Raw genomic sequence first — 10,936 nt, 5'->3', positions numbered from 1 at the left:
TTTCTATGTTCTAGTATTTATTGTATTTCACAAACATGTTATCAATGTTATCAATTTTGTTCAGTCGAGTCTTTCGGTAACAGAAAGGCATAAACCAGCGATTTACTCCGAGCACTCTGTACATTGTTAATGAAAACCATACCGGAATAGATGGTGTGACGTCAAAATAATTGATATTTTGGCTTTGCAATACAAATGTCAGCATCAATATGCAGTAAATACGATTTCTCTGATTTCAAACGTGTATTAAAGCTTAATACGTGGTTTATTTTCAAAACAAAATGATCACATTTGATAATATAACCTACTGTATTAATATGTATAAAATATGTTTCTGACTTTCCTTCCCCTTTAAATGTTATTCAAAGTGTTTCTATTTTGCCACAGCATGAGGAAGGAAAAAGACTAATTCATCTAAATCTTGGAAATATTTAAACATGGAGACGGTGTATATCTATACATGTAAGTATATAGTAATAACAATCTATTCTCTCTCTCTCTCTTTCTCTCTCTCTCTCTCTCTCTCTCTCTCTCTCTCTCTCTCTCTCTCTCTCTCTCTCTCTCTCTCTCTCTCTCTCTATTGTTTAATTTTATAAAGTGGTTACTTCTGTAGAATTTATGACCTTATGTAAGGCTTCCTTGTTCAAATAGTTTGACACACAGAAACCTGGAAGTTTGTTGGACATGAGAAAAGTTTGCTTCTCCCTTCAGAATTAAAATGGGGATCACGTATGCATGCATGTACATCTGTAAGTCATTTTGCTCTCTCTCTCTCTCTCTCTCTCTCTCTCTCTCTCTCTCTCTCTCTCTCATAATGACAACACACGATTATTAAACGCTAAGATGACTTTATTGAAGTTACAATGTAGAGTTTATCATTTTGGCCCCTGAAGCTAGGGTATAGATAATGTCTGAGATTCCTTCGACTCTTGTCCCATTCTCCTTTCCCCACCTTTTATGCTGTTTGTTAAAATCAAACCAAAAAAGTAGGAGGTGAGTAAAAAAATATCCCGGATTAGGCTTTAAACTTTTAAGTGAAGCTTAAACTGCAAACATGAGACTCATTGACAGGTCAATCTACGGGCAATGGTAGGAAGGTGATTTTCAGCGCCTGTTGTTTTCTTGTTTTTATTGGGTTTTTTATTTTATTTTATTTTTTATCATTTTAATATTGCTTATCTATAATAAAGCAAATTTATTTCTACAATGTTAGTTTGTTTACTTTTGCCTTAAATTTTAGGTATTATTGTGATTTTTCTTTACAAATCAACTGCTGAAAAAAATCAGTATGGGTAAGTCGATTCATGTTTATACATATGATATACATGTTTGCTGAAAGATGGCATTTGTTACTTTTCGTAATAAAGCACAGAAACAAATATAAATCAAAGTACTGAAAGTACTGGAAAGCGCTAAGCCGGGAAGGTGTTAAATCATACCGAATGTTATGAAAATACATGTTAAGTATCATATTTGAATCGGGGTTTGTTCGTTATTGCAAAATTTTCACGTACTCAAGATTAAAGTGATATAGACTTTGGACATGCGCGGATCTAGAGGGGGGGGGGGGGGGGGGGGGGTCGGGGGGGGGGGGTAATTTATTAAATTTACATAGTAAAATTATCGCGAAAATATGCCTCGGACCCCCACTGGCAAACACAATTATCCTTCGGACCCCCCCTGGAAAAATTTTCTGGATCCGCGCATGTTTGGATATGCCATAGTTATAGAATACACAAATCTTTTTAATGATTAATGTGTGCTGTCGTGTTACAGTGAAAACAGAATGCTGATGACTTTAAAAAAAATCATAACCACAGAATTTAATGTAAGCAATTAATGTAAGTGTTTCTCTATTTTTGAAGCATAAAATGTTTTATCAATTTGACTGTAAATCAAAGTTTCCAATTTACAAATTATAATAATCTGCCTTAAAGCATGTTTACAAAGATCATGATTGATTTTAAAATTTTAGAACAAATGTATCTGCATGCAGGATAACTTGAAGATATTAAGTTTTCCCTACTGCATAATTTTGAGTTCTCCCGGGTACGACTTCTCCAGGGTACAATTTCTTTAGCATCTGCCAGTAGGTGGCGGTATTTCGGAAATGCGAAAACGAAAGTTGAAGTAGGATAAGAAATCTGGCGACAAAAAAGCGCTGCAGCTATGCTTAGCGCTTTAAAAAGAAGCATATAGCAACTTTAATCATAAAATATTTCATATTTTGTCTAGAAATCTATGTTTAGAGACGGCAAGAAAATTCGTGAACAAGGACAACAAATGTAAATTCAAAGAAAAAAAGGCTGCTGCTTTTTTTAAAGCCGGTGAGTTCTTTGGGTTTTCTCAAGATTTGGTACAGACATTGAACATTAATGGAGCCAAAATAACTTTGAAAATTCATTATAAAAGAAGTTAGTAATAAAATGGGCAATTTTAATACTTTTGTGGGTTTTATACGCGCAAACCCATTGTAGATAAACGTCGATGTAGAGAATTGTAGCTATAAACCTTACATAGAAATTGCATTCTCAAATTGGCTGATACATGCTCTTATCGAGGAAAAAAATACAATACACGAGATGTTATTTAAGTGGGCTTCAAAAAGTATTTTTGTACTGATTGCAGCCCTAATAATATCATATATACTATATAAATTTCATATCTTAATCATTCATTCACGTTATAAATATATAATTTGATTGAAAAAAATTTGTTGATAAATCTATTTCTACCCATACGTTTTGAATATGAACGTCTTAAGAAAGTATAAAAGAACAAAAATATGACGTCATGTGATGCTCTAGATCTTGTGCAAGCATGTTGTTGTAATAAAGATTAATTTCTGGCAAAACCCTAAACATATGACAAACAAAAGGGAATGATGAAAAATTCAAAATCAAACGTTGGAATATCATTTTTTTAAACATCGTCTTTACTTACAAGCTAAAAATACTGTTACTTGGAAAAAATACAATCCTAAATCTGTTTAAAAGCGACTCTCTAAAGTGTTTAACTCAAAGTTAAGCCCCTGTACAGCCACTAAACCAGGCCATTGCAATTGTTACAAAGCATCCTCAACAGATTTCACTTCTTGGATGCATGGACTGAAGTCATTCCGCCCTGACGGCACGAACAAATTAAGTGACTTCGCCAAAATGAACATTAACTAAAGCATCCAAAATTTGAAATAGTGTTGAGTCGGGTTTGTAATGTCAAGGTATTTTTTTCAAAAAGACAATCTTTAGCCATAATGTTTTATTTTAAATACATTTTCACTTATCAAAGTTTACCCAGTTTAGCGATGTAACCATTTTTACCTGGTATTGTATTACATGCATAGTACTTTGATATCATATAATATTCTGAGATAAGTATTTGGTTTGTACTGTGGCAAGTAGAAAATGTTAACTGTTGTTAATATTACATCTCCTATTCCGTTTACAGATAACAGTACCTGTCTGAACACGTGTGAATTCGAGATGATCAATGTACATAATCGAAAAATGAAAAATTTGAAATTCAATTTTACTTTTGATGCTGAGTACAAACTATTGAGCGTTTGTACAAAACAAAAAGCCGATTCCGTTGAAAACGTTCTAAATATCAAATGTGTATCATGGATGAAAGGTAAAGATAACATTTAATTTATAAATACTTTACCAAACTAGTATAGTAATATAATATATCATTAAATATCAAATTTAAAAAGTTAATCTATATAACATTCTATGTATGAAAATTGATTTTTTTTGGTCTTTTATATGCTGTATGAAATCGTAAATTACAGGATTTCATAACATAAAACATGTACGTAACGGGTATGTTTATTACTTATAGATACTGTGAATAATGATCAGTTTAAAAACGTTCGTATTATAACTGTAGATTACTATAGGCATTGGGAGTCAGGAGTTCGCTGTTCGCTGCCTAATGCAGAGTGTGTCAGAATAAACACTTTTTGTGTATGTCATTGCATGTCTGGATATTTCATACAAACTGGAAACTGTTTAAAAGGTAAGATTTCAATAATTATTTGCAGATTAAATAATTTTCTTTTATGATATTAGTTTTTTACAAATCACAAAGATTCCAACGGTTTTTTCTATTATGAAAACAAGTTTTATTTCGGTCAACTTGTATATTTGCGTGAATCATTTGATTCAGATTTTTTTGCTGAAGGCAAATGATAGGAAAATGATACATCTATGGCCCTGTAAGCTTTGAAGAAAACATGTATAGCCAACACCCGTTTGGATTGTGAAATTATACAGTTAGCATCCTCCAAAATCTGAATTTGTATATTTTTCCTAGAAAACATAATAAAATGCGTTCTAAAAAATATATGAAGGCATAACGTTTAAGTAAGCTGATGTCAATGATGTTAACTACAATAAATGACAGTGCAAAATTACTAAAATCATATATTATCTATAGAAAAAAACCCAATCCTAATTCTTATAGAAATATTGGTACCCAATATATGTGTTACTTGTATTATTTGTAGCAAACATAAAGGTAAATGAATCGTGTGTATCTGACAAACAATGCACAGGTACCACCTTTGCCAGAAACTGTAGTGGTGGTCTATGTTCATGTCAGGATGGATTTATCTTACTAAACAATACCTGCCACCAAGGTTAGTATATATATACAGGTGTATATATATATATATATATATATATATATATATATATATATATATATATATATATATATATATATATATATATACACACACACACACACACAAAAGAATCAATTTCTTCCATGCTTATATTATCAATATCAAATATCGGTCTTGTCTGGTGTTTCGACGACGCATCGGGAATTGCTTCAAGACTTCTCGGGCAACAACAAGTTAGTTCATTGTGGGAATCATATTGCAATGTATAAATCAAATTTTATTATCACTTTCAATAGTGTTATGAATAAATGTACAATAATTTAGATCTTTCGAAAGAAACTAAGAGCAAACTCAAACATTTTTGAAGAGCCAGAATCAACTTTATAAATGTAGCCCCAAACGAATACATTAGACTTAAATCACACTGGCAGGTAGAAATCAGTTTGACTTATGTTAACATATAAAAACAAAAACATCTTTCTGCAAGCGCGAATATAGAAGGGGGTGGGGAGGAGTCGCAATAAGTTTATTCTTCTTGGGCAGGCGGTTGCCGTGAAAAGCGCATAAAATGTGTTTTCTTCCTTTATACAGGGCATACCCGCTGTTTAAATGTTTGTGTATATATTTAGATATTACGGGCATTTAAATGTTCGTCCGCAAGGAATAATTCAGCCTTCTGCAACACATTTTGTTCTTTCAAATGATCAAGCATGCTATTTCTCGCATCAAATCAAAGTAATGGCTGTGCGGATATTGTCATATATCAATTTTATCTTTTCTGGTCGTTTCATCAGAGCTCGGGAAAACACCTCGAATGTATAAACACAGTGAATTCGCTTTCCATCGATTTGAGCCAGACAGCCTTAAATATCTTCTCTGTGGTACATAGTAGGTTATATAAAAAGGTGGTTTAATGTGGACGCCTATGTATTAAGTTCGAGGTTGTTTATCTCTGTCAATAGGACCTGAAAATCTAACGGATGCCGCACGAGTGTTGGTAAAACGTTAAACGGAAAACGGAACGAAACAGGAAAAAAAGTTCTGATATTATGTAATTTGATAGATAATGGTATTTTTCAAGCCAAAAAAAGTAAACGTTATTAAATAAAATAATATCTCTCATAAAAGATCATTAATATGAGTTGATTATTCAGAGTTTGATGGATTAAATCATTCCCTCCAAATAAACTGAACGTGCAGAAACTACATGATGAGAATCAATTTCAAACTAGACAACGTTTAAAGATCTAAAATTGAGGGGGTCCAGAAGATATGTCTATATTACAAGAAAAAGACATTCATAGAAAGCAACATTGATTTAGATCCAATCAAGTGATGCTGCTTTCAATATGAAAGAAATGCTATCGATATGTTTACTCATTCAGTACGGTGAAATCTATGTGTTACATTCATGCATCGCTATAGAGAAATAAGATAGTTGCTCATTCAAAAAACATAAATTTAAATTCAATATATATGTGTCAGACAGTCTCTGAACAATTGATAAAAGCAAGGAGCCCTACACACAAGACAATTTTTCACCTAATCTTGGTTTAAAAGTATTAGGCTTGCTACACTATATTAGGTATATTTTACATGTAACACAAAACTTCAATAGTATATCAAGTAACTTTGGTGTAAAAATTACATCTTGGATATTTTCTAGCCTTTATTGTATTTCACAAACACGTAATCATGAAACAAACTCGTACGTATACAGAAAGCAGTTGTCTCTTACAGTAAAGGTCCATACATCATGGCCAGATAATCAATTCTGTATTACGTTTGCAAATTTGTATTAGTTTTTGAAGCCGTATGCCAGTTGTCTCGGGGGAAAATGTTCTTGCAGAGAGGGATTCTCCGTTAAGAATTCTTCCAGCTGTGTACAGAGTATGTTTTTCTATTTTTCACAGTTCAATTATTGTTGAGATATTCTGATTTTTACTTTCACATTGACCATGCTATTCACTCATTATGAATAACATTTTAAATATAGTGTATACCGTATTTGATGAACGTTTTTATTATTTTTAAATTATTTTTATTTAAAAAGGTGTGGATTTTGATAATTATAAAATCATTATCATCATCATCATCATAATCATCATCATCAGTCCTCTTTTTAGCTCACCTGAGCCAAAGGCTCAAGTGAGCTTTTCTGATCACATTTGTCCGTTGTCTGTCGTTGTCGTTGTCGTCGTTGTCGATGTCAACTTTTCACATTTTCATCCTCTTCTCAAGAACCACTGGGCAAATTTCAACCAAATTTGGCACAAAGCACTACTAGGTAAAGGGGATTGAAGTTTGTTCAAATGAAGGGCCACGCCCTTTTTAAAGGGGAGATAATTGAGAATTATTGAAATATTGTTGGTATTTTTCAAAAATCTTCCTCTCAAAAACTATTCGGCCTGAAAAGCTAAAACTTGTGTGGCTGCATCCTCAGGTAGTGGAGATTCAAGTCTGTTCAAATCATGGTCCCCGGGGGTAGGGAGGGGCCACAAGAAGGGGATCAAGTTTTACATAGGAATATATAGAGAAAATCTTTAAAAATCTTCTTCTCAAAAACTATTAGGCCAGAAAAGCTCAATTTAAAATGGTAGCATCCTCAGGTAGTGTAGATTCAAGTTTGTTCAAATCATGGTCCCCGGGGGTAGGGTGGGGCCACAATTGGGGGATCAAGTTTTACAAAGGAATATATAGAGAAAATCTTTAAAAATCTTCTTCTCAAAAACTATTTGACCAAGAAAGCTCAAATTGGCGGGTAATCATCCTGTGATAATGTAGATTCAAGTTTGTTCAAATCATGGTCCATTGGGGTAGGGCGGGGCCACAATGGTGGATACATTTTTATATAGAGAGAAAATCTTCAAAAATCTTCTTCTCAAAAATTATTAGACCAGAAAAGCTCAACTTAAATTGAAAGCATCCTCAGGTAGTTTAGATTCAAGTTTGTTCAAATCATTGTCCACGGGGGTAGGGTGGGGCCACCATGGGTGATCAAGTTTTACATAGGAATATATAGAGATAATCTTCTTCTCAAAAACTATTAGGTCAGGAATGCTCAAATTTGAGTGGAAGCATCCTCAGATAGTGTAGATTCCAGTTTGTTCAAATTATGGTCCCCGGGGGTAGGGTGGGGCCACAATTGGGGGATCAAGTTTTACATAGGAATATATAGAGAAAATCTTTAAAAATCTTCTTCTCAAAAACTATTTCACCAAGAAAGCTCAAATTGGCGGGTAACCATCCTCAGATAATGTAGATTCAAGTTCGTTCAAATCATGGTCCCTGTCGGTAGGGTGGGGCCACAATGGGGGATACATTTTTATTCATAGAGAAAATCTCTAAAAAATCTTCTTCTCAAAACTATTCAGCCAGGAAAGCCCAAATTTGAGTGGAAGCATTTCTAAATCGTATAGATTCAAGTTGGTTAAAATAATAGTCCAGTGGTATGGTGAGGCCACAGTGGGGGATGAATTTTTACATAGGAATATATAGAGAAAATCTTCAAAAATCTTCTTCTCAAAAACTATCTGACCAGAAAAGCTATAACTTGTGTAGAGGCATCCTCAGGTAGTGTAAATTCAAAATCACAGTCCCTAGTGGTAGGGCGGGGCCGTGATGGCGGTTTGAATTTTTACATAGAAATATATAGAGAAAATCTTTAAAAATATTCTGGGAAAGTTTTTCGGTCCAAAACTCAGTACTTAGTGTGAAAGCACAGGTTATGCAGATATAAGTTTGATGAAACCATGATACCCTAGAGAAAAGTGTGGCCACAAAAGGGGGGGTATGTAGGAATAGAGAAAAATCTTCTTACAGGTACAACAACAAAAGGGGCTTGGTATTTACCAAAGAAAGAGGTGGATTAAAATTGGCAGATTTTCATTTTTTTTTTAGCAGGATCGACTGTACTTAGTTGTCAAGATATTTTGATACTGTAATGCTAATTTGATCAGAATTAAGGCAATTGTTGCTCAGGTGAGCGATGTGGTCCCTGGGCCTCTTGTTATTATATTAAGTCAGCTTTACGTATTTTCAAACTTATATAAACATATTTAAATTCATTATTATTATTTTTAAAACAGACTTTCTAAAAATTAGATGTTTTATTTTAAATGGATAAACTCACAGAATATAAAGCAGACAGCAACAACAAATCCTTGCTTGGAGTTATTGTTGGTGGACCACTTGCGGGTGCAATTATAGTGACATTATCTGCGTTTCTCATTTATAAAAGGTTATGTCGTGAAAACACTTCAAGGTCAGCGTACTCTTTGGATTTTACTACACATTATGTTCGTTCTTAAAATTTTCAATAATAAAACTGATCAGATATATTGTTTGATTTTCTATAAAGAAAGGAACCTGTAATACATTCAAAAATCAATGATACAAACAGAGTTGATGACCACGCCACGCCTCTGAGAGAAAATAAACAGGTAACGCCACAGTAATGCACATATTAAAATGTATTTAAAAAGTCTTGAGTATTCGATTTTACATAATTATAAGATAATGTCTTGTTTTAATTTTTTTTATAAATTTGAATTCATTAAAACCATTATTGATTATTGGCTTTTTTTCTGTGATAATCGTTTATATCTTTATTAAATTTTCAAACCTATACATAATTACCGGGTTAGAAACAAATTTTAATCTATTCAAATTGCCTAAGTGTTTTTACAACGTATACATACTCTTTTCCATGTTTGTAAAAAAAATATATAAACAAAATAGTACTCAAACTACATGTACAAGACAAAAAATGTTCATTATTTTAGGAAAATGTCGCCAACAAAAGTCCTTATGATCATTCAGAAGAATCGGTAGATTACTGTCATATCTACGATGAAACAAGGGATGCACTTACACAAGATGATGTTTACCATCATTTAAACGAAGAAGAACAGAAACAGGACGATAGTAACTGCGACCACGCAAGCGCTGCAGTTGGTCACGTGACAGATTTGAATGAATACAGCGTTATCAGTGACATTAAAACTGATGAAACTATGTCGCCGACAGAAGAAAACGACGAATATTTCGTCTTAGAACAAAGCTTCAGCAAAGATGGCTAACAACTTAAAAGTTAGTTTTACCAATGGATAGTTGTGTATCCTTTGGTTTTATATAGATACACCTTAAGTGAACTTTAAGTTTTGCTATTTAAATTATTTATACTTGTGTCATACCGTGACTCCTTATTCCAATCAAAAGTACTCATCCCTGACGTGTGATGTAATATATTTTGAGTAAATTATATACTTGTGTATGTATATTTATTGTTTTATTCACCCCAAAAATGTGTATTAAAAACAATAGAGCACCAAAGATATATTGGTCTTGAGATTATAATTATACCTAAATTCATTGTGTGGACTCCTGTAATTCATACGTCAAAAACAAGTCGGATTGCTTTGGTCTGGGTTTTCTAGAATGGGTCAGAGGAAATAATTAGGGTCTTCCGTTTCCAACGTCACCGGAAGTGATTCAAAAATTTTAAAATCGCACAACACATTGCAAAGTTATTAAAGTTTAAAACTGACCTTTTCCGGAAATCTTAATTTTACAGTGTTGGTCCAAAAATTAGTTTTAAAGGAAGTTAAGATAGTAACTCGTACCAAATGTCAACATTTTAAAGGGGCATGGTCACGATTTTGGTCAAATTATGTTATTCTGTTTTTATTATTTACAATGGTTTAAAATTGCATTTCTGATGATCAAACAAAATTTGAAAGTCATCCGTGGAGTTATAAGCAAAATACAGGGCTCACAATTCTTTGTCATGTAAACAAGGCTCGTGCCCTGTTTTTGTTTACATAGCTTCAATATACAGTGAAAAATCTTTTTCCAGCTTATTTGTTTATATTTTTGTTCATCTTAAGCACAGATAAACAGTTCCTAACATTTGATCGATTCATTTTAGGTCTCAGCCTGAAATTTTCACTTCATCGTGCAAAATGTAAACAAACGCTTTGTTTAAATAGCAAAGAATTTCAAGCTCTGTAACTTCGCCTATAACTCTACAAATGACACTCAATTTCCGGTTGCCTATTAAAAATGCCTTACTGAAGCATTGTAATTAATAAAATCAGAAAAATAATTTTTGACTAAAATTGTGACCATGCCCCTTTAATATAACCCTATCATTAATTCATAATCAAACGTTTAACGCGATCGTGTCTAGATATACAAATATTTTTGTTTCATTTTTCAATTCAATTTCAAAGATTTTTTTAAATGATAAATTTCACGAGAACCCTCTATTATTATTCTTTTAGGCGAAAGGGTTTTTTTTTCTACGCT

At 32.8% G+C, this 10,936-nt stretch overlaps 1 protein-coding gene across 7 annotated transcripts; it reads left to right on the top strand.

Moving 5' to 3' along the window:
* Positions 1-357: 357 nt before the first annotated feature.
* Positions 358-9,900, top strand: LOC105331954 (uncharacterized). 7 transcript variants are annotated; one of them, XM_066082738.1, is made up of 10 exons: positions 642-749; positions 1,241-1,292; positions 1,777-1,828; positions 2,236-2,327; positions 3,448-3,630; positions 3,889-4,017; positions 4,508-4,639; positions 8,762-8,891; positions 8,988-9,069; positions 9,412-9,900. In XM_066082738.1, the coding sequence occupies exons 5-10, from the start codon at positions 3,483-3,485 to the stop codon at positions 9,706-9,708; spliced, it is 918 nt and encodes a 305-aa protein (XP_065938810.1). In that variant the 5' UTR covers positions 642-749; positions 1,241-1,292; positions 1,777-1,828; positions 2,236-2,327; positions 3,448-3,482; the 3' UTR covers positions 9,709-9,900. The 7 variants fall into 7 exon arrangements, with proteins under 7 accessions (XP_065938811.1, XP_065938806.1, XP_065938810.1 ...); XM_066082734.1 differs by lacking the exons at positions 642-749; positions 1,777-1,828 and adding an exon at positions 377-462; XM_066082735.1 differs by lacking the exon at positions 1,777-1,828 and having other exon boundaries at positions 4,556-4,639.
* The last annotated feature ends 1,036 nt before the right edge of the window (positions 9,901-10,936 follow it).

The sequence above is a fragment of the Magallana gigas genome, chromosome 4 (assembly GCF_963853765.1).
Source record: "Magallana gigas chromosome 4, xbMagGiga1.1, whole genome shotgun sequence".
NCBI lineage: Eukaryota > Metazoa > Mollusca > Bivalvia > Ostreida > Ostreidae > Magallana > Magallana gigas.
This window is presented reverse-complemented; position numbering and strand designations above follow the sequence as displayed.

What these genes read in the sequence shown, in the direction of transcription:
- LOC105331954 (XM_066082733.1), top strand. Translation starts at nt 719, where the DNA reads ATGGGGATCACGTATGCATGCATGTACATCT. An exon ending in TGCTGCTTTTTTTAAAGCCG is followed by an intron (nt 2,328 to 3,447) that starts GTGAGTTCTTTG and finishes TTCCGTTTACAG; the next exon opens with ATAACAGTACCTGTCTGAAC. An exon ending in ATGTGTATCATGGATGAAAG is followed by an intron (nt 3,631 to 3,888) that starts GTAAAGATAACA and finishes TTATAACTGTAG; the next exon opens with ATTACTATAGGCATTGGGAG.